The 23,880-nt window shown below is 35.4% G+C and overlaps 2 protein-coding genes and 1 pseudogene across 2 annotated transcripts; 2 read left to right on the top strand and 1 right to left on the bottom strand.

The window, feature by feature from the left end:
* Nucleotides 1-1,794: 1,794 nt before the first annotated feature.
* Nucleotides 1,795-3,070, bottom strand: LOC145112446 (uncharacterized; annotated as a pseudogene).
* A 280-nt stretch (nt 3,071-3,350) lies between these two features.
* LOC145116062 (F-box/LRR-repeat protein At3g26922-like) lies at nt 3,351-5,198 on the top strand. Its single transcript, XM_079052427.1, has 3 exons — nt 3,351-4,458; nt 4,529-4,675; nt 4,925-5,198. The coding sequence occupies exons 1-3, from the start codon at nt 3,562-3,564 to the stop codon at nt 5,156-5,158; spliced, it is 1,278 nt and encodes a 425-aa protein (XP_078908553.1). The 5' UTR covers nt 3,351-3,561; the 3' UTR covers nt 5,159-5,198.
* A 16,574-nt stretch (nt 5,199-21,772) lies between these two features.
* LOC145117165 (F-box/LRR-repeat protein At3g26922-like) lies at nt 21,773-23,584 on the top strand. Its single transcript, XM_079053467.1, has 3 exons — nt 21,773-22,770; nt 23,000-23,146; nt 23,284-23,584. The coding sequence occupies exons 1-3, from the start codon at nt 21,847-21,849 to the stop codon at nt 23,473-23,475; spliced, it is 1,263 nt and encodes a 420-aa protein (XP_078909593.1). The 5' UTR covers nt 21,773-21,846; the 3' UTR covers nt 23,476-23,584.
* Nucleotides 23,585-23,880: the final 296 nt, after the last annotated feature.

Genomic DNA, 23,880 nt, shown 5'->3' with positions numbered 1-23,880 from the left:
GTGACATAATACCTACGGAAAATCCTTCGGTAATGTGGGATGTCGGAAATCCGTAGGTGATAAAGTCAATGTTAATGTCAGTCAAAGTGGGCCCTGTCGATAATCCGTAGCTACTTATTTCCGTAGTTATTATGTCGGTAATTTACCGACGGATAATCCCGTCGATATTCCGTAGCTAATTTGTCGTATTCGCCAATATAATTTACCAATGAACCTTTATGCCACAACCCTTTTTCCATCGTAATTTCATCGGTATCGCTATACCTATGGATGGTGCCGTATGTATTATCAGATTTTCTAGTAGTGGAAGTTGCGAGGAAAAGGTGTCTGTTTGTTAAAGATCATGTTGTGCAGCTTCCGGTTCTTGCTTAAGTGCAACATGGGTTGCATCTAACCACTAATTATCAACCAAAAGCCCCTAAAAATCCTGATGTTGAGCTATAAGCCACTCCTCAATGGTAACAGGCGAGAAAGGATTTGTTTGGGACCTATTCCAAATCGAGTTTCCCTTATCTCCTCAAGTAATGCAGTATAGGGTGAGAGATCAAGGATGGGTAGATAGAACTTCAAGGAAGAGAGATATCTCTCCTTCTAACAACACATGTGGTGGAGGCCATGGGAATAAGCACATGCTTCATCATGAATTTGTTCCACACAGTCACATTGATTGTCCAATCTTCATCACGAATCTGCACCACCACCATTCTCTTCATCCATGGAAGAGACTATAGCAGTACCCTAAACCAACAATAATAACAACATGATGATGATAAGGTACAAAGAATTCGTCAAGAACCGAGCAATTTCCATTATAGAGATTGCAACAAATTTGTTTGGTGAGTTCATGCCCGCGGGAAAGGAGGGTGCCCTGCCCTTGAAGCTATCACCTGCTCAGCCTTCAATTTCCATAAAACTTCCATATGAAAGAGATTGGAGGTGAAGTCCTCAGGATGGATGTGATTCGGTGAAAGACATGTTTTTTTTATTTTTTATTATCCTTGTCCCTGTAACAAAACAACGAAGAGAAAAAAAAAAGACGAAAACGCAATCTATGACTCTACTCCCGTCGCTCCTTCGCCAACAGCCTCCTCTGCCTATCGCCTATCACTGACAACCTGGGCCTCCTCCACCCATCATCGGCCACCTGGAGCCCTAGATTGCGTTTTCATCTTTGTTTTTTATTTTGTTTTGTTCGTTGTTTCGTTCCAAGGGCAAGGATAATAAAAAAAATGTGTCTTTTTTTTGTTCAAGTTCAAGTTAATTGTGATGTTTTTCTTTTTGTAACAAACGATGTTAGAGTTTTTTTTTTTTTTATTGTAACAAATAATGTTGAAGTTTTTTTTACCTAAAACATTATATGTGTAATGTTGGAGTTTTGCACCTTAAAATATATTGTATATTTAATTTACGATGGCTAAAATTTGATTATCAAGGGTTTGTATAAAAAAAGGATTTTTAAAATAAAAAGGTTAAAAAAGCTATAATTTAAAAAGACTAAGTAAAAAAGGTAATAAAAACTTAAATATAACTGTTATTTAAAAATAATAATAAAGAAACAGTAAAAATGTGAAATAAAAGAGAAAATGTGAGAAAATTGGGTATTTAAAATAAATTAACATTAAAAAAATGAAAAATAAAGAAAATTAGAAAGAAATACTAATAGACAAAACTGCAAATTTGGTCCCTGTGGTATTCAAAAAACTTTGGATAGGGTCCAAAAAGTTTTCAACTTGCATGGAAGGTCCAAAATCAAGGTTTTTCTGCGTTTTTGGTAAAAAAAACTTAAAAAGACAGTTATGCCCTTTTGATTTCTTTTTCCCTTTTTCTATAAGTATTTTAATACTATTTTGACTTTAAAAAAAAAAAATTCCACCCCCACCCCCCACCCACCGTACTCTTTCTCTCTCTCTCTTTCTCTCTCTCTCTCTCTCTCTCTCTCTCTCTCTCCCCCCCCTTTTCTCTCTCTCTCTCTCTGACTCTTTCTCTCTCATCTGCTTGATCTCCTCAAGACTCGAGTCTAATGAAGAATCCTCATAATACCCTTTTTCCTTATCATAATGCCCACCAAATTCCTTGTAAGAATCACTCAAGTTGTTACAATGCTGATCATACACACCAACAGTACTACGATACTCATAATGGCAGCTCCCATCGGAATTAGAACTGCAACAGGCTTGATCACCTCCAAAGAAGACAAGGGTAGAACTGTCTTTTACCTCCTACTGGTAAGTCTCCGTGGAAAGCAAACCGAGAAATCCATGATCTTGTGATTGGAGAACTGGATGTTGACGATTAGCAGCATTAATTCTAGGGCTAGATGGGATTGATAAGGTTTGATCATGGTAACTAGAAGTATTTGTACTGTACAAGTATGATAGAGACGATGATATTGATGATGATAATGGAGCATTAACATTGATATTACTATTTTGAAAAATCGATTGTGATGGGTAGCTGTAGTTTGTTGAAGAACTGAAACATTGAAGATGTTGAAGAGGTTTTCTAAGTTCGGGTAGGATGATTAAGCTGTTCATCATCTTCTTTTTCAGCTTTGTGTTCCAGTAGTTCTTGATATCATTGTCTGTTCTTCCTGGTAATTGTGCTGCCATTATTGACCACTTGCACATTAAGTTATTGAAACTTCTAGATTTCAACATATATATTCACATATGAGAGATCTTGACAAAAATCTCCATTTTTGCGTGCTAAATACCACAAAATCGCCCTTAATACAAAATCTCGAAAGAGAAAGTGTACCTGCTACCAATGCTAGCAAAGAGGACACATATAACTTTATCTTCATCATCAGAAACTTCGTCATGTTTAATGTTTGGTCTCATATAGTTCAACCATTGAAATGAGAGAGAAATAGTGAAAGAGAGAGAGAGGGATAGAGAGAGAGAGAGTACGGTGGGGTAGGGGTGGAAAATTCTTTTTTTCCTTTTTTTTAAGTGAAAATATCATTAAAATACTTATAGAAAAGGGAAAAAAGAAATAAAAAAGGCATAACCGTCTTTTTAAGTTTTTTTGGACCAATAACCCAAAAAAACCTTGATTTTGGACTTTCCATGCAAGTTGAAAACTTTTTGGATCTTATCCAAAGTTTTTTGAATACCAAGGAGACTAAATTTGCAGTTTTGTCAATACTAATATGATAAATACTTTTGAAACAACACTAATGGAAAATAGTTTTTCCAATAACTCTCTTTTGGACAAAAACTCGTGGGGTTGGGTAGGGTAGAATGTGTTTTTTATTTTTAAAATATTGAAATGGTAATAAGAGAAAGAGAAAAATATATTTAACAGAGTAGTATGGTATTTTTCATATGCATCAGGATCATCACTGTGACCAAAGTAAACCGTATGGACTAGCCATGTTACGAAATGAGCGGTAACACAAATACTGTGAATTAGGGCAAACAACATGGACCAAATGTGCGATTTATTCTAAATCCTAAAGAACGAGCGAGATTTTGATGCTAAAAAATACGCATTTTACTCCATAGAGGAGCTACGAGCGATAAATGAATTGAAACCGTCTTGAAGATCAGTTTGCTTTACATGAAGAAATCGGAGCGACCAAAGGCATTGAAACGCGAAGATGGGGTCGATTTTATCAGTAGCATGCCCGATGCTATTCTTGTTTTGATTCTATCACGTCTTTTTTTCACCAAAGAAACAATTCGAAGCAGCATCTTGTCCAGACGATGGAGGTATTTGTGGACTGCGGTTCCCTCTATCCACATACATTACGAAGGAAAATTGAAAAAAAACGAATTCAAAGAGTTTCTATATTGGGTTTTTGTAAACAAATCTGTAGATTTGGATAGTTTTCGTTTATCCTGTTCAAATTACTACAGTATGTGGACGGTAGGACGGTGGATTCATGCCGCCGTTACAAGAAATGTCAAAAAACTTGAATTGACGCTTTCCCCTAACCAGAATTATGAAGATATTGAGATGCCCCATTGTCTTGTGACCAGCGGTTCGGTGGAGGTATTAGAGTTGGATTTGTCACGACGTGGTTTAAAGTTACCCAATATTATGGGGTTCCCGACCCTTAGGGTTCTTGAATTGGAAAGTGTTAACTTATTGGAAGACGACGATTTGGTAAAACGTTTTCTAGAAAGCTGCCCATTGCTTGAGGAATTGAGTTTGGATGACTGCATCATAAATAAACTTGGTGTTCTTTGTATTTCATGTCTGAAGCTCAAGAAGCTAACGATATTTAACGGGAATGAAGATGAGGGCATGTGTGGTAGCATTAAGGTTTCCTGCCCAAAACTGGTGCATTTGGATACAACAGGTCATATAGCTTATAATTTGTACTTTGAATGTTTAGACTCCTTGAAGGAAGCTGCGATTGACCCTGAATTGGAAGGAAACATCAAATCTGTGTTGTTTCCTGGAATTTCTCAAGTGGAATCTTTGTTGACCGACGTTTACTTCTTCAGTCAGGTACATGCTTATTCTCTTTATGCACAACTCTTCATTCTGATTAAAATAATTTGGAGTGTCATTCTTGTAGTGTATTAATGCTGCACGTGATCCTTCTCTACCTAATCTGAAGACTCTGGTGCTAACCACAACAATTGATGCCTTCAATTTCATTGAATTCATCCGAATTCTCAAATATTATCCCAAACTGGAGTCTCTCAAGTTGGTCATCAAAAAGGTATTCTTTTTATGTATCACATTCATGAAGCATGTTAACTCACTTTCACACTTTCCTTGGTCAAAATTTGAGATTCATGAATCCTGAAATTGGCAGAGGCCTTTTCACCAAATTTTCATGCACCCTGGCCTAGACATAATCTCAAAAGGATTTGAACTGGGGACCTTTAGTTACCTATTATATGAAAAATCAATTCAGCCAATAAATATTTTTTTCAAGAATTCAAAACTTTTGTTTGATATGATATAGCAATTTTATGGACGGGAAGAGTGGGAATCGCATGAAGGTGGCAGAAAGAGAATCATGACTCCTGATCTGAAAAGTGCCGAGTTTTTTGAATTCAAGGGAGAAAAACCGAAAGTTTCAGACTGGGATGAAGTTAGATGTTTGGAAATGGTTTTTAGTTGGGGTAAGAAAGTTACTTTTTTTTTATTAGAGACCGATTTTTCTTATGACAAACTGATTTTACAAGCTTTATGGTAAACAGTAACCTATTCATGTTACATGGTAACTAGATTTTTTGGCTTGATTTGGATTTTTGCTTCATTTTTTAGTATTACCATAAATACTTGTTTTGGTCTATAGTTCAGTTCATATTCTCTGCTATAAAAAAATATGTACGTAACCGCAACACCATGAATATGTAAACCAAAAAACATGTATGTTACCACATCAACGTCAAATGTAACATCACTATGTAAAACCAACTGCCCCGATTGACAGTAATATTTGCAACACAACAAAAACAAATACATGTGTTATCCAGACATGTATATATGACATCATCAACATGTATGTATGTGTCTGACGAAAATGAACTCACATTATTTGCATGTGTGAAGAATCAATTGTAAGTTGTCAAGAGCAATGGCCATGGAGGAGACTCGGTCACATGAGAAATTCGAGAGTGTACATCCATAAAATCTAATTTCAATTGAAGACTGGCCTATTGAATTAGTAAATATATAAGTTTCAGTTGAATGGGTTTATATTTTTAGTGTAGTTTGAAGGTCTTAAAATGTAATTACACATCGATTTTGAATGATAGAAAAAAATAAATTAGGTGACCATATATTATGTACCAAAGGGCTTCTAGCCTAGTGGTATTATGTCACACCCCCAAACCGGAACGGCGGAAACATTCGGGGACGGAGGACGTCATGTACAGTATCAAAACAATTGTATAATAGTAATCAAAGCAACAACCATTGTATTAATAACATAGTATTTACATTGTATTCAAAACATTATATTGCTTAAGGTTAAAACTATAGCAAAAGATAAGACGTGATACTACTAAGCTTCATCTTCGTAACGCCTGCGAAGGTACCTGTCTACTAATTTTTCTGAAAATACAAGTGGTTTGAAAGAGTGTCAACATTAAAGTTGGTGAGTTCATAAGTATTTTTGTTATAGAAAGTATATTCTTTGTTCTTTGAAAATGTTAATGTTTTCTTCCAGAAAATCCAATATTTTCTTTAGAAACCGAGTTGTAGTCTTAAACGTTCCAAGACCGAAAGGTATAAGTATAAATGTCATACTTAATTTGATGACACCTAGTTTTATTCATTAATAAAACTAGCTGAAAATATGTTTGCTCTGTAAATTAGAAGCGATGTTAATAACCTTTTAGACTGTTCAAAAAGTATATTACTACGTAAATGAGTCGTTGTTTTCTCCATGTGAGTTCTTATAACCGTACTGTAACCTATGATGGCCTGATCGCGACGTTCTTCAGGCGTCGGAATGATAATGACATTTGTCACCCCAGGCCTGCCGGCCTAACTATAGCTAACAGTTAAGGTGCGGGGTTGTCAGTCCTGTATAGATCTATACACAAATATACCGCTCTCCCTACAAGAGACTCTCGTTATAAGTCATGACTTGGTAGGTACTTAGATAAGTACGTGAAGGCGTCTCACAAATTGCTTCAACGAGTTTACGAGTAATAAAGCGAAAAAACCTTTCAGTAAATAACATGTAGATTTGTAAAAATAGTCCGTTTGTTCCATAAACTATACCTATTATAGTTTATAAGTTTGTTTCCTTGTTGTAACCTGATATTAGTAAAATAGTTTCCTTTATTCCATAGACTATACTCATTATAGTTTAAAAGTTTGTAAAATAGTTCATTTGTTCCTTTGATGTAAAAACCGTTGCGACTTAAGATATTTTGTAGTTTAACAGTAACGATGTTTGGCGTATTTAGTAATTTCACATTTAAATGCATGTTAACGGTAAGAAAATATAATAAGCAATTTATATTTTTAAACACAAGATTGTTTGTGTTTTACTTGTATTCCCCCCTCCCCCTAAAACAGTTTAAAAATCGGGAAAACGTAGGGGTATGAACTCACCTCGAATGTGGGCGCTCGGTTGAGTCGTAAAGTGCTAACGATGATCGTTGGATTAGAATACGTGAAGGTAGCCATATCCTAATAATATTTATAAACGATATCGTATTTAAATTAATAAGTTATTAATTTAAATAATAAATTAAGTGATGTTTAAATAATAATTAAAGTGTTAGACAACACTTTAATTATGTAAGGAATACTTACAAAAGCCTTGGGAATTAATCGAGATAGTTCTAGGCGTTTTCGGTGTGAAAGTGGGTCCAAAAGGAGAGTTTTCGGTTCTGACCGAAATCAGTCTTCGGTCCGGAAGGGTTCTCGGTCAAGAGGGATTTCGGTCTAGTGGTTCTCGGTCAGGAGGGATTTCGGTTAGCTTGAAGATTTAAAGATTGTTCTTGGTGTTCTTGGTGAAAATTATGAAAATTTGAAGGATTTTGCTTGAAGTTTTGAAGATTCTTGGATGATACTTGAGAGAAAAATGAGTGTGTTTTCTGTTGGAAAAGTGAGAAATGACTTATGTTTTCAAGTTAAATCATATATATCGAGAGGGTTCTCGGTCGGAAGGGAGTTTTCGGCCGAAAAGGGTTTTCGGTCGGAATCCGATTTCGGCCAAGGGGGGTGTTCTCGGTGGGGTTTTCGGTCCGAAGAGCAGGACCTTTCACATGTTCTCGGTTCCTAATTTGGTTCCAAAATTTGTGTTTTTAGTCTAAGTGTTTATATCCCAAACATTAAAATACTCATATAAAAACATCATTTATATATTTTAAATCATATTTAACCCTTATAATCTTAACAAAATTAACGAAACTCGGATTTTATTTAGAGGGTTTGACTTTTATTGGCTTTTGTTGACTTTTATTGACTTGAAAAATAACGGGTTGTTACAATATCCCCCCGTTAGAGGGAATTTCGTCCCGAAATTCGAATTCTGAGTGGTTATTCTTTGAACTAGGGAAAGAGGTGGGTACTTCTGTTCTTATTGGTCTTCTCGTCTCTAAGTGAATTCAGGTCCTCGCTTGGTGTTCCAGCGGACCTTTATTATTAGTATGTGACTTTGTTTCGTTTAATCCGACTTTTTGTTTAGAACTGGTAAATTGTACTTAAGACGGGGAAGGGTGTGGGTTCAGTTTACTTGTCTACATTTGCTCGAGTGGTAGCATGTCTACTTGTAGTCTTGGGCAGCTTTGTCCTGAAGTTCATAGTAGACTCATACTTGGTTCATCTATCATCACCTCGTGTCTACAAGTCGTATATAATTAAGATTTGAAAGGACGGTCGGATGGGCGGCTCTGCCCCAAGTCCACAACCAGGCAAGGAACAAGAGGTAGGGCGGAATTACACATCCTAAGTCCGTAAAATCTTAATTATATACCACCCCCGCGTATACACTTAGTAGTGATAGGCTCGCTGTATGGGTCCTTAATCTCTATTCTTGAACTTGACTTGCTGTACGAGTGGTATTCCTGAGAGGTCTACTAAGGATACTTCGGGAAGGTTACGAACTTTCGGAACACTCTCAGTGTTTTTCACTTTAAGTTTCTTGTCTACGGAGTGAGCTAGGAAGGCGTGGTACCCATCGCATGGGTACTTCTGAGTCTTGAAGCGAGAGATGATACAAGGGTTTATGTAGGGTTTATCGTTATAGGTTGAAAAGATTTCGTTAGACGGTCGGTTAAGGCGAAGAGTCTTTCCGTAGCATATAGAGTTGGTATGGTGAGGACCAAGCCAATCCATTTCTAATGGCCACGTCGGAACTTCTTATCGTAACGGGTGTTAAGTTGATTAGGATGAAGTGTTTGTTTAAAGCGATGGCGTATTCTATGTATATGTCTTTAGTGCCTTCTGTTTTATTCTTGTTTTTACTGTTGTGAATGTTTGCACCACATTTAGCGAGTATAGGTAGTAAGAGTGCTCCTATAATTAGTAAGGAATTCTCGTAATATGCTCCCTACTCAATCCCTTTATAATCGCTCGGTGTATACAGATCATATATAATTAAGATTGAGAAGACCGTCGAATGAGTAACTCTGCCCTAAATCAACAATCAAACAAGAAGCAGGAAATAAGGCGGAATCACTCACTCTAATCCTGCAGAATCCTAACTATATATGACCCTAATGTTTACACTTAGCCATCATAGCTCACCTGCAAGGATCCTTAGTTTTTATGTGAATGATGTGTTTTATTCGGACGAGGAAGCAATTTATGATTATGTTTTTAATTGGCAAAAATTTCAGAGAAGATTTGATGCTTAAATATTGATATTTAGTGACATACAAAAAATCCCAGAAGAGTCCCTCATTGTTTCTTCATGTCCTGTTGTTAAACTCCTCCCACTCCTCCATCATTCCTCTCTGTTGGGCAATCTCTCTTGAAATGCCCGGTCTCACCACATGCATGACATATTTGGCTTGTACCAACATTGGTGGTTAAAGTGATGTGTTGGCCTGGAGTCCTACAGAGGCGGGCGGTGTGCCCCTTCTTGTTGCATTTGATGCAATGCAACACTCTGCAGACTCCCTAATGATGGTAGTAGCACTTGCTGCATTGTGGGAGATTTCCATAGTATGGTGTTGTCAGTGTCGAGGTAGTATGACCAGTAGGGGTAGGGGCTGCTACTGCTTGTTGCTTTTTGGTAGGCCCTTGAGTCGAACTGCCCCCTTTCTCGTTCCTGAACTTTCGTTTCATGTTCTTAGGTTTGTGGGTTGGGGTATCCTTGTAGGTAGGCACTCGTTGGTTTCCTTGGTTATCACTGCGTTTGGGATTGATGACACAATCTCCATTCTCACTAGCGTTATTTGCATTGAGATGCGCCATGACGGCTGACACGGCGGCTGTGACCGCAGCTTGAAAAGTAGCGGAGTCTATCTGCTGAAATGGCGTTTCACCGGTTGGCTGGTTACTTCCTTTTGGAGGCATGGTTAGTTGCATGGCGAGAAACAAGCTCGTAAGTAACTATGGTTGTTGCTAGTTGTATTTTATCTCTTTATATATGCATATAAATTTCTCGTTTTGTTATACGATTCTCAATGTTTCGACTTACATTCCTATGATGTCTTTAATGTAGAGAGTAGAAATAGGTATTGTACAAATGCTAAGTTTTCTCGTCCTAGTACTACTCTCGCCCAAGTACGCTTAACTGCAGAGTTCTGATGGGATCCGGTGCATTAGTGCTGGTATGATCGCACCCCATAAGTCTACGAGAAGGCATCTTTCTACCCTAAGGTTTAAAAGAATGATACAGTGGTAAGTCTTTAGTAGTGGTTATAAGTTGTGTATCTATTGAACTATGTTATCTTGGTTCTGTGCGTATTGTGTTCTGGCTTTTATAGATTTTTGTGATCAATTCATAACAGAGGTCTATGAAAAAATAAACTTATGAATTTTTAATAGTTACCACCTTTATACGGAATTCTATGGCTTGGTGTACTAGTATTTGTTGTTACGAAAGAAGTGATAAGCCTAACACATAGTGTGAGTAGTATATTCACTAACTCACTAGTTATATTCGTTTATAAGTTATTAGCGTGACTCATAAAGAGTTCGGCCTCCTCACATAATTCGTGAATAGTCTCTTCTGCTCTCTGTCCTAGCTATGATTGCCCTAGTTTTAGCGGTAAGGGTTGGCTTTCTCCTGGCATTCCTATGGTGTTATCGTTCCTATGATTGCCCGAATCTGGACCCAAATATCCGAGCGGGCTCTTCAGTTTGTTCCTGATAGGGTAGGGTTCACTAATGATCTCTCTAGAGCCTTTCTCTTCGTCCGATCCTTTCTCGAGATCTTCCTCATGAACCCTATTTTGGTTCTTCCTCAGTTCATTTGCTTGGCTGTTATAGTGGAGTGGCTACATCTATTTATGTTATTCGTGCAAGAATGGGAGTGTCTAAAGAATCTATGAGGTTAATAAAAGTATTTCTATTGAAATTTTTATGATAATCCTTATAGGGCCCTCCTATAATCACGTAGTATAATCACGTAATGTATACAAATTATATATAACCAAGATCAAATAGACCTTCGAATAAGTGATCCTACTCTAAGACCACAACCAAATAAGGAACGGGAAATAGAGCGAAAGTCACAAATTCTAAGTCTATAAGGTCTCAACTATATATAATCTTAACGTATACACTCAGTAATTATAGACCTACCAGTAAGGGTCTTTTAGTTTTCACATAAGTTGGTTATTGTGCCTAAAATCTTCCTATAGTATTTTAATTATATGTTTGATTCTAGAGCTTCTTGGTATACGTAGTTGATAAGTTTTTAGACTTATTGTTATTGTATAGTATCATAAAATACTCCTATAGTATTTTAAACTTTATGTTTGATTATAGTATTCCTTTGTATATAGAGTTGGTAAGTTTTAGACTTGTTGCAACACCACTATCACTCCCAAACACATATTGGTCGTATCTCAAATAAATATAGTTGATCAGGCTATATTTATCCCAGATATGATTACATATCTTTCTATGTTTGATGGTAGTGTTCAACATCTAAATACTTTTGTTTTGTTCTTCTTGTGATACTTTTTCTAGTATATATATATATATATATATATATATATATATATATATATATATATATATATATATATATATATATATATATATATATATATATATATATATATATATATGCACGTATGTATACTTTTATGAAAATATTAATATATTTTAAAAGTACACTTCTTGGTCAGAGTGTTTTTATCCCATTGTGTCTATAGTTGTATATCTTTTATTGGTTGATATACTTAGTTCACTATAAACAATGCTCTAATTCCAATCTGTCACACCCCCAAACCGGAACGGCGGAAACATTCGGGGGCGGAGGACGTCATGTACAGTATCACAACAATTGTATAATAGTAATCAAAGCAACAACAATCATTGTATTAATAACATAGTATTTACATTGTATTCAAAACATTACATTGCTTAACGTTAAAACTATAGCAAAAGATAAGACGTGATACTACTAAGCTTCGTCTTCGTAACGCCTGCGAGGGTACCTGTCTACTAACTTTCCTGAGAAGACAAGTGGTTTGAAAGAGTGTCAACATTAAAGTTGGCGAGTTCATAAGTATTTTTGTTATAGAAAGTATATTCTTTGTTCTTTGAAAATGTTAATGTTTTCTTCCAGAAAATCCAATATTTTCTTTAGAACTGAGTTATAGTCTTAAACGTTCAAAGATCGAAAGCTACAAGTATAAATTTCATACTTAATTTGATGATACCTAGTTTTATTCATAAATAAAACTAGCTGAAAATATGTTTGCTCTGTAAATTAGAAGCGATGTTAATAACCTTTTAGACTGTTTAAAAAGTATATTACTACGTAAATGAGTCGTTGTTTTCTCCATGTGAGTTCTTATAACCATACTATAAGCTATGATGGCCTGATCGCGACGTTCTTCAGGCATCAGAATGTTAACGACATTTGTCACCCCAGGCCTGCCGGCCTAACTGTAGCTAACAGTTAAGGTGCGGGCTTGTCAGTCCCGTATAGATCTATACACAAATATCTCGCTCTCCCTACGAGAGACTCTCATTATAAGTCAGGACTTGGTGAGTACTTAGATAAGTAAGTGAAGGCGTCTCACAAATTGCTTCAACGAGTTTACGAGTAATAAAGCGAAAAACCTTTCAGTAAATAACATGTAAATTTGTAAAAATTGTCCGTTTGTTCCATAAACTATACCTAGTATAGTTTATAAGTTTTTTTCCGTGTTGTAACCTGATCTTAGTAAAATAGTTTCCTTTGTTCCATAAACTATACCCATTATAGTTTATAAGTTTGTAAAATAGTTCATTTGTTCCTTTGATGTAAAAACCGTTGCGACTTAAGATATTTTGTAGTTTAACAGTAACGATGTTTGGCGTATTTAGTAATTTCACATTTAAATGCATGTTAACGGTAAGAAAATATAATAAGCAATTTATATTTTTAAACACAAGATTTCTTGTGTTTTACTTGTATTCCCCCCCCCCCCCCCTAAAACAATTTAAAAATCGGGAAAACGTAGGGGTATGAACTCACCTCGAATGTGGGTGTTCGGTTGAGTCGCGAAGTGCTAACGATGATCCTTGGATTAGAATATGTGAAGGTAGCCGTATCCTAATAATATTTATAAACGATATCGTATTTAAATTAATAAGTTATTAATTTAAATAATAAATTAAGTGATGTTTAAATAATAATTAAAGTGTTAGACAACACTTTAATTATGTAAGGAATACCTACAAAAGCCTTGGGAATTAATCGAGATAGTTCTAGGTGTTTTCGGTGTGAAAGTGGGTCTAAAAGAAGAGTTCTCGGTTCTGACCAAAATCAGTCTTCAGTCCGGAAAGGTTCTCGGTCAAGGGGGATTTCGGTCTAGTGGTTCTCGGTCAGGAGGGATTTCGGTCAGCTTGAAGATTTGAAGATTGTTCTTGGTGTTCTTGGTGAAAATTATGAAGATTTGAAGGATTTAGCTTGAAGTTTTGAAGGTTCTTGGATGATACTTGAGAGAAAAATGGGTGTGTTTTCGGTTGGAAAAGTGAGAAATGACTTATGTTTTCGAGTTAAATCATATATATCGAGATGGTTCTCAGTCGGAAGGGAGTTTTCGGCCGAAAAGGGTTTTCGGTCGGAATCTGATTTCGGCCAAGGGGGTGTTCTTGATGGGGTTTTCGGTCTAAAGAGTAGGACCTTTCGCATGTTCTCGGTTCCTAATTTGGTTCCAAAATTTGTGTTTTTGTAGTCTAAGTGTTTATATCCCAAACATTAAAATACGCATATAAAAACATCATTTATATATTTTAAATCATATTTAACCCTTATAATCTTAACAAAATAAACGACACTCGAATTTTATTTAGAGGGTTTGACTTTTATTAGCTTTTGTTGACTTTTATTGACTTTTATTGACTTGAAAAATAACGGGTTGTTACATATTAGGTGTCGTTCTCTCTCCTTGAGGTTGAGGGTTCAACTCCCTCCTAACGCGTGAGACATAGGTGGTATTAAGTTTAGTTAGGAATAGATTATATTTTTCGTTCAAAAAAAAGTATTTTAACTAAAAAAAGATTTTTGAAGAGTCAATGGTGATCTTATGGGAAATCCAAAGTATAATGTTATTTTGGAGAAAAGAGTTTTTTAATAGTTTGTCATAATCGAGAGCCACTTAGGGTTCGACTTTGAGAATTTTCACAGAAGTCAAAGTATGTTGTTATATTTGATAAAAAAAGGGCAATAGAAAGAAGACTTCCTGTTGCTAAAAAAGGGATATTAAATACTAAAAACGGTCTAGGGCTGGTATTGTGTTGGTCTCATAACGGTTCGATCTTTTTTTTGTCAAGTGATATATGTGTTAAGTGATATAAGTAAATTGAATTTACAATCCTTTTACATGCTTTTTTATTATTTTGTGAATCTGTCAAGAGCATTCGGGACCGGTCCTAGAATGACCGAATTATTTTGAATTTGATTATGTTAAAAAAGACAAAATTACGTGATTGACCACGTGGTTTGCCAAAACAGGTTAATTTAGTGCAACTATGAAGATGTCTATGTGCTTGGTCCATATGGTTTCATTTTTTACGTGGTTGGTCCTTGTGGTTTTTATATAGATATTACTGTTAAGATTTATGGAGTCTTGAACAAATTGACAAGTTCCTAAGAGTTCAAGGGCCATAAATGTAACATTAATTAACAATTGAATTATTCAATTGTTTAATAGTGAATGTCGGCAAAACATAATTTAATATATATGGACGGTGATTTTTTCAAAGAAACACAAGCGGCCGCACAAAATGCATTGTCAAAGTTTTGGACGACAAAAAAGTAATATTTCAAACTTTGCGGCACACTTTTTTGTGTGAAATGAAGGAAAGGATTACGGCAATTCTTACTATAAATATTCATCTTCTTCTTTCAATTGAAAGTGCAGAGCGCAACACACAACTCAAGTTCATATATATACACAGAAAGAAATTAGTGAGGTATTATTTTTGTGCAGAGCCTTAATTTTTGGCAGCCAAAAATTACGAGTGATATCTTACAGTGAGTGATCAGATTACAAGGGCAGATTTTAGCCTTGTATGATTGTAATTTTCTTTGGTGTTAATAAAATCCCCTCTCTCTCGTTCGCCCGTGGATGTAGGTCAAATTAGACCGAACCACGTTAAATATCGTGTTCAATTTCGTTTGCTATTTTTCATTAGTTTTATTTCACGAGTTTTGCCGAAATCGTTATATCAATTTTTCGGAAGTGCTTAACTTGTTTTGTTGCATTCCCAACAAACTGGTATCAGAGCTATGGCTGAAGATGGGAAAGTTAAGATCGAAAAATTTGATGGTCAAGATTTCGGTTTCTGGAAAATGCAAATTGAAGATTATCTCTACCAGAAGAAGTTACACCAACCTTTGTCCAAAGACAAACCCGAAGAGATGACGCAGGAGGAGTGGGACTTATTAGATCGGCAGGCACTCGGAGTGATAAGGTTATCATTGGCAAAGAATGTAGCTTACAATATTGTCAATGTGAAGACAACCTACAGTCTGATAAATGCGCTGTCTAATATGTACGAAAAACCTTCAGCGGCAAATAAGGTTTTCTTGATCCGGCAACTTGTAAATCTGAAGATGAAGGAGGGTAGCTCGGTGACAGATCACGTAAACGAATTCAACTCAATAATATCAAGATTGATATCTGTTGATATTGGATTTGAAGATGAAGTCATGGCGTTGCTACTATTATCATCGTTACCCGATAGTTGGTCCGGCACAGTGACCGCCGTTAGCAGTTCAGCCGGAGGTGCCAAGCTATCATTCGAAGGTATTCGTGATTTAATCCTTGGTGAGGATGTGCGCAGAAGGAGTGCCGGAGAAGGTTCCAGTAGTCTTCTAACTACTGAAGGCAGAGGAAGAAAGACCAACAGAGGAGGTGGTGGTAGAGGAAGATCGAAGTCAAGAAAGAGAGGTCAGTCGAAGAACAGGAAAGATATTACCTGTTGGAACTGTAATGAGAAAGGTCATTTCAGAAATCAGTGCCCAAAGCCTTCGGCCGACAAAGGCAAGAAGGAAGTAAATATGGCAGCAGATTCTGAAGATGATGCACTCATTTGTTGTGTTGAAAACTCAACTGAATCCTGGATCATGGATTCTGGCGCGTCGTTTCATGCTAGTCATTCCAGAGAAGTAATGCATAATTTTAAGCAGTACAAAGGAAAAGTCAGATTAGCAGATAACAAGAGCCTGGATATTACTGGAGTTGGGGATGTGGTCCTCAAGACAACTTTGGGTACGAAGTGGACTTTGAAGAATGTCAAGTTCATTCCAGACTTGAAGAGGATGTTAATATCTGTGGGGCAGCTCGATGATGAAGGTCACCATGTTACATTTGGTGATCATCAGTGGAAAGTGACAAAGGGAAACTTAGTTGTTGCTAGAGGTCAGAAACGGGGTACACTTTATATGGTGGAAGTTTCTGATGCTGAAGCACATGCTGTTGAAGAAGTTGGGGCGTCTACTCTATGGCACCAAAGACTTGGCCATATGAGTGAGAAAGGAATGAAGATGCTAGCCTCCAAAGGAAGAATACCAGATCTAAAGACTGTAACAGTTGATTTCTGTGAGCCATGTGTTCTTGGTAAACAGAAGAAAGTTACTTTCGTGAAGACTAGTCGTCCACCCAATTCCGGGAAGTTGGAGCTAGTACATTCAGATGTTTATGGTCCCACTACAGTTTCTTCAGTGGGAGGATCCCGATATTATGTTACTTTCATTGACGACTGCACAAGGAAAGTTTGGGTTTATTTCTTGAAGCATAAGTCTGAAGTTTTCAGCACATTCAAGAAATGGAAAGCTATTGTAGAGAATGAAACAAACTTGAAAATCAAGTGTTTCAGATCAGACAATGGGGGCGAATACAATAGCAAAGAATTTGTTGATTATTGTGCTGACCAAGGAATCAGAATGCAGAAGACGGTTCCGGAGACACCTCAGCAAAATGGAGTAGCTGAGAGGATGAACAGAACATTGAATGAGAGGGCTAAAAGCATGAGACTGCATGCAGGTTTACCCAAGATGTTCTGGGCAGATTCGGTCAACACAGCTGCATATTTAATCAACAGAGGACCCTCAGTTCCCATAGGGTTCAAGATTCCAGAAGAGGAATGGCAAGGTCGGGAGATTTCGCTCAAACACTTGAAGGTATTTGGTTGTGTCTCGTATGTTAAAGTTAAAGACTCGGAGAGAGACAAGCTAGAGGCAAAGGCAAGGAAGTGCACCTTTATAGGTTACGGGTTGGATGACATGGGGTACCGCTTCTGGGATAATGAGAATAAGAAAGTTATCAGAAGTCGGGATGTGGTGTTCAACGAGAATGCTCTATACAAGGATGAACTTGCAAAAAGCTCCAATGGTGACAAGCAACCAGAAAAGAAGGATCAAGTTGAGTTAGAAGAAATCTCAGATGATGATGTTGTAAAACCTATTAGTACTCCAGAGATAGGTGAAAGTTCAGGAAGCAGTGGGAGCTCTGATGTATCTGGAGATAGTGGGAGCACAGTGGATAGTAGTTCAGAAGATGAGGTTGCAGATGATGCAGAAACCGAAACTCCTATTATTCGTAGATCCACTAGATCACGAAGACCTCCAGTAAGGTATTCTCCTTCAGCTAATTACTTGCTGTTGACTGAGAATGGTGAACCTGAATCTTATCCAGAGGCCTTAAGGATGAAAGATTCCATACAGTGGAAGACGGCTATGGAAGACGAGTTGAGCTCACTTGATAAGAACCATACTTGGTCCTTGGTCAAGCTCCCGGCAGGGAAGAAAGCACTGCAGAACAAATGGGTGTTTCGGGTCAAAGATGAGATTGATGGCAGTAAAAGATACAAGGCCAGATTGGTAGTAAAGGGTTTCCAACAAAAGAGGGGTGTTGACTACAACGAGATATTCTCCCCAGTTGTGAAGATGACTACAATCAGAATGGTCTTGGGAATTGTAGCCTCTGAAGATCTCCATCTAGAGCAGCTAGATGTGAAGACAGCTTTTCTCCATGGTGACCTGGAAGAAGACATCTACATGGCACAACCAGAGGGTTTCCCAACAGTTGGCAAGGAAAACCTGGTGTGCAAATTAAAGAAAAGTCTGTATGGATTGAAGCAAGCTCCAAGACAGTGGTACTTGAAGTTTGATAGCTTCATGCAGAGGAGTGGGTATCACAGATGTGAGATGGATCACTGTTGCTACTTGAAAGGAACATCTGAGGTTGCCCTATGTTTCAGAAGAAAGGGTGTGATCTTGGAAGGGTTCGCCGATGCTGATTTGGGTGGATGTGTGGATTCAGGAAAGAGCACAACAGGTTATGTGTTCACAATTGGAGGTACATCAATCAGTTGGATGTCCAGGTTACAAAAGAGTGTTGCTCTCTCAACCACAGAAGCAGAGTATATGACTATTGCAGAAGCAGCCAAAGAGCTTATATGGTTGAAGAACTTTCTATCAGAACTTGGAATGCATCAGGAGGATTGTGTATTGCATTGTGACAACCAGAGTGCAGTTTACTTGGCAAAGAATCCAGTGTTTCATAGTAGAACGAAACACATTCAGATGAGGTACCATTTCATTCGAGAATTAATTAATGATGGAACTCTAAATCTGAAGAAAATCCTTGGAACGAAGAATCCAGCAGATATGCTCACCAAGGTGGTTACCACTAAAAAGTTGAAGCTTTGTATGGCTTCAACTGGCCTTTCAGAAGTTTGAGAAAAGGCATGGCAGAGAACGAGAGAGAGAGAGAGAGTGTGTGTGACTAAGGAATGTCGCAAAGTTTTGGATGGCAGAGAAAAGCTAAGATGTTCAAGCCTCCAAGTGGGAGATTGTTAAGATTTATGGAGTCTTGAACAAATTGACAAGTTCCTAAGAGTTCAAGGGCCATAAATGTAACATTAATTAACAATTGAATTATTCAATTGTTTAATAGTGAATGTCGGCAAAACATAATTTAATATATATGGACGGTGATTTTTTCAAAGAAACACAAGCGGCCGCACAAAATGCATTGTCAAAGTTTTGGACGACAAAAAAGTAATATTTCAAACTTTGCGGCACACTTTTTTGTGTGAAATGAAGGAAAGGATTACGACAATTCTTACTATAAATATTCATCTTCTTCTTTCAATTGAAAGTGCAGAGCGCAACACACAACTCAAGTTCATATATATACACAGAAAGAAATTAGTGAGGTATTATTTTTGTGCAGAGCCTTAATTTTTGGCAGCCAAAAATTACGAGTGATATCTTACAGTGAGTGATCAGATTACAAGGGCAGATTTTAGCCTTGTATGATTGTAATTTTCTTTGGTGTTAATAAAATCCCCTCTCTCTCGTTCGCCCGTGGATGTAGGTCAAATTAGACCGAACCACGTTAAATATCGTGTTCAATTTCGTTTGCTATTTTTCATTAGTTTTATTCCGCGAGTTTTGCCGAAATCGTTATATCAATTTTTCGGAAGTGCTTAACTTGTTTTGTTGCATTCCCAACAATTACTATATTTTTATGTATTTTAAATATATAAAAATATTTTTTTTACATATTTATATGTATTTTTAAGTATGTTACATATATTTTGTGTACTTTTATGTGCTTTTTATGTATTACGTATTTATATGTATTTTTACGTCTTTATGTATTATTTTAAAAGTTTTTTTATATAGATGTTTATGTCTTTTTATGTATTTTAACTGTATAACCATATTATTTTTAAGTATTTATGTATTTTGTACTTCAAGTTGTCTTCACTATTTCATCTAATTCGCACAGCGTCTTCAAGTATGTCTAGATGGTTTTCCTACATACCCACATAATTTAAGATTTTCCTATTCGATGTTAAATTTTAAGATAAATGAATGAGAAAAACTTAAAATATGTGGGTATTTGAGAAAATCATCTAGACATACTCGAAGAAGCTGTACGAATTGGATGAAATAGTTTAGACGACTTGAAGTAAAAAATACATAAATACGTAAAAAAATACAGTTATACATTTAAAATACATCAAAATACATAAACATCTATACAAAAAAGTTTTTTAAAAAAATACATAAATATGTAAAAATACATATAAATATGTAATACATAAAAACATATAAAAATACATAAAAATATATGTAAAATACTTAAAAATACATATAAATACGTTTATACATTTAAAATACTTAAAAATATAAAACATCTATATAAAAACTTCAAAAATATATAAATTTGTATACATAAAAAGATAACTCATAAAAAATAAATAAATATATGTAAAATACTTAAAAATACATATAAATACGTAAAAAATACCTTTATACATTTAAAATACATAAACAAAAATGTAAACATATACATCTAAAAACTTAAAAAAATACATAAATACATACAAATATATATAAATACGTAATTCATAAAAAAATATATAAAATACTAAAAACACTTAAAAATATGTAAAAAAAAAATATGTTTATACATTTAAAATAAATAAAAGTACATAAACATGTACATTATAAAACTTAAAATATATATATATATATATATATATATATATATATATATATATATATATATATATATATATATATATATATATAATAGATATAAATGCATAAAATATACGTTTATACATTGTATATAAGTTTTGACGAAATTTATAGAAAAATCTCATTATTTTGGAAAAAATAAAAAATGACTAAAGTGAATAAATTAGCCGATTTTCTTGGGTTTTTTTATTCAAAAAGTTAAAAAATCGGGACTTTTCTGTTTAACAAATAAAATTTAGGACTTAGTTAATTTTTTTTTTTCCAAAATATTATGACTTTTCTGGAGATTTCTCATTACAAAAGTAGCACTAAGGTCAAAAAACCGGAGGGCGGCTCCTCCTGGCCCCCATGTAGTTCCGCCAAGGTTGGGGGTTGCATTGTCTAATGAAGAAGATGACACGGTAGGTTATATGTTATATTCGTTCAATAATATATTTAGGAAGTTATTGTAATAAAATTGCAAGTTCATTTAAAAAAAAAAAGCTAATATATAAATATAAGGGTATTTTCAAAAAGTTATATATTTGGAATATGTTTTGGGCATTGAAAACGATATAATATGTTGGATTTGAATCACTAATTAGTAATTACATCGAAAAAATATATACCATTTGATATAAAAAAAGGATATAATAGATTAGATATAGTTCTAATGACCAATTTCATTAAGCATATAATAATGTGTTGTCGGCTTTAATCCATGGTAGAGAAACTTATAGTGCTTATGCTCATAAAGGTTGGCTTGTTATCTTGATAATTTTAATTTAAGTCGTTTTACACTTTCTTTTTTCATAAAAAATGCTCATATTTTTTTCGATAAATTTATGAAATGCTTTCACAAAATTATACAATAAATCTTTTGGAATATTTCAAGAAGAGCCAGAACCATAATCTTTATTTAGTAATATATAAACATAAAATACAAAAAATAATTAAAAAAAATGGATAAATAATTGCATAAATTAGTGCAAAATGATAGATACATGTAACTTTGTTACGTAAATAATCGATTAAGCCTGAAAAATAATATTAGTAGCAATTTAGATTTATATGAATTTTGTTAAAATCAATTTTGGCGCGAAAAGCGTACTGTCTTTGGCGCGAAAAAGAGTACGCGTCTTCCTATGTATGTATGTAGAAGCTACGAGCTGCCTAAAGAGAGAACTAAATGATATCCATGTTGTGTGTGTGATTTGAGATCTGTATGCGTCTCTGAATGATTTTTTATTTGCGTCGCCAAATCCATGAAGAAATCCGAGGGACCAAAGGCATCAAAATGCGAAGACGGGGTCGATTTGATCAGTGACATGCCGGATTCTATTCTTCTCTTGATTCTTTCAGGTCTTCGATTGACCCAAGAAGTAATTCGAACCAGCATTTTGTCCAGAAGATGGAGGTATTTGTGGACTTCCATTCCCTCCCTAGATATATTTTATCGCCAAGATAAATTAAAAGAAGACGAATTCAAAGAGTTTGTGTACTGGGTTTTAGGAAACAGATCCCTCGATTTGGATCGTTTTCGTTTAAGCTGCTATTATCATTACACAATGTCGACATTAGGGCGGTGGATTCACATGGCTGTTACAAGAAACGTCAAAAAGCTTGACTTGACATTTTGCCCTAAGAAGGAGTCCGAGGATACCAAGGATATTGAGATGCCTCATTGTTTAGTGACTTGCCGTTCATTGAAGGTATTAAAGCTGTGTTTGCTCGAACATGGTTTAAGATTGCCTAATTTTATAGGGTTTCCTGCACTTAGGGTTCTTCAGTTGTGCTATGTTGTGTTATCAGAAAAAGATTTAGAAAAAGAATTTCTGGAAAGCTGCCCATTGCTTGAGGATTTGCGTTTGGTAGACTGCATCATAAATAAACCTGGTCTTCTATGCATTTCATGTCCGAAGCTCAAGAAATTGAGAATTGATAACGAGGAAAAGAAGGGTTCGTGTGGTGGCATTAAGATTTCTTGCCCAAAACTGGTGTTTATGGAGTTAACAGGTCCTTATCATTTTTTATTTGAAAGTCTAGACTCTTTAGAGGAAGTCGTGATTGAAACTGAAAGATTACCTCCTGCTCCTACAGCTGAGATGATAATCAATGCCATAAGGGTGTTAATTCCTGGAATTTCTCATGTGAAATCTTTGTGGATCAACCTGAGTTTCTTCTTTCAGGTACATTAACCTTTAAGAGCTGTTTCTTTTCTATATATGGGTGTTTCTTTTTGATTTAACCCCAAAAAAACGACTTACTAGAGAAAGTCATGGATCAAAATCTATAGCATCAATTAGACGTTTGAAAGTATCATTTGTTTTCACCAAACCTTCATCATTTGAGTACCTACAAGCGTATTTATTACCATGAATAATAACTCCGAACTCTTATTTGTTATCATTCTTGTAGTGTATTAATGCTGCACGTGATCCTTCTCTACCTAATCTGAAGACTTTGGAGTTAACCACAACAATTTCTGCCTTCACCATTGTTGAACTCATTCAAGTTCTGAAATATTATCCAAAACTGGTGTCTCTTAAGTTGTTCATCAAACAGGTATTCTTATATCAAATAGCATTTTTTATGTATCACATTCTTAGAGCATGTTGGCTCACTTTCAAGAACTTAAAACATTAGTTTGGATTTTTGGTCCCTAACATGAAAAACTTATGGTTTTGTTTGATATGATCTAGGATTTTTGTGGGCCGGAATATCGGGAGTTGGATGAAACCGAAACACGGAGGATCGTGGCTCCTGTTGTGAAGTGGGTTGAGCTATTTGAATATAAAGGAGAAAAGCCAAAAGTAGATATACAGTGGTATCGAAATGCATGGATGGAAATGTTTGCTAGGTGGGGTCAAGAAACCAAGTTCTCTCATTGGTGACTATTAACCCAACTGTCAAACTGACTAACTACTCTTTTGAAGAACTCAAATTACAAGCTTTATGTTGCTTCGTTTTCCACTGTTACTAGAAAATATTTGTTTGGTTCTACAGTTTTGTTCATTGTTTGCTATAAAAACTACAATAATATGTACATAACAAAACCACCACCAATTGCAACATTAGTAGGTGGAACTAAAAACAATCATGTAATTGAACCCATTACAACATTGATATCTAATCAACTACACTATCTGAACATAATATTTGAAATACCAGTTGTAACATCAGTATGTAAATGACATGTATGTATGTGTATATATGTATATGTATGATTGGTGTGTAAGTATGACAGATATGTATATGTATCTATGCAATATATATATATATATATATATATATATATA

This window comes from Lactuca virosa, chromosome 5, assembly GCF_052849685.1.
Source record: "Lactuca virosa cultivar CGN04683 chromosome 5, Lactuca_virosa_CGN04683_v6, whole genome shotgun sequence".
Lineage (NCBI taxonomy): Eukaryota > Viridiplantae > Streptophyta > Magnoliopsida > Asterales > Asteraceae > Lactuca > Lactuca virosa.
This window is presented reverse-complemented; position numbering and strand designations above follow the sequence as displayed.

Excerpts from the sequence above, each read along its gene's own strand:
- LOC145116062 (XM_079052427.1), top strand. The coding sequence starts at position 3,562 with ATGAAGAAATCGGAGCGACCAAAGGCATTGAAACGCGAAGATGGGGTC. Across the intron at positions 4,459-4,528 it reads ACGTTTACTTCTTCAGTCAG|TGTATTAATGCTGCACGTGA; the intron begins GTACATGCTTAT and ends TCATTCTTGTAG. Across the intron at positions 4,676-4,924 it reads TCAAGTTGGTCATCAAAAAG|CAATTTTATGGACGGGAAGA; the intron begins GTATTCTTTTTA and ends GATATGATATAG.
- LOC145117165 (XM_079053467.1), top strand. The coding sequence starts at position 21,847 with ATGAAGAAATCCGAGGGACCAAAGGCATCAAAATGCGAAGACGGGGTC. Across the intron at positions 22,771-22,999 it reads ACCTGAGTTTCTTCTTTCAG|TGTATTAATGCTGCACGTGA; the intron begins GTACATTAACCT and ends TCATTCTTGTAG. Across the intron at positions 23,147-23,283 it reads TTAAGTTGTTCATCAAACAG|GATTTTTGTGGGCCGGAATA; the intron begins GTATTCTTATAT and ends GATATGATCTAG.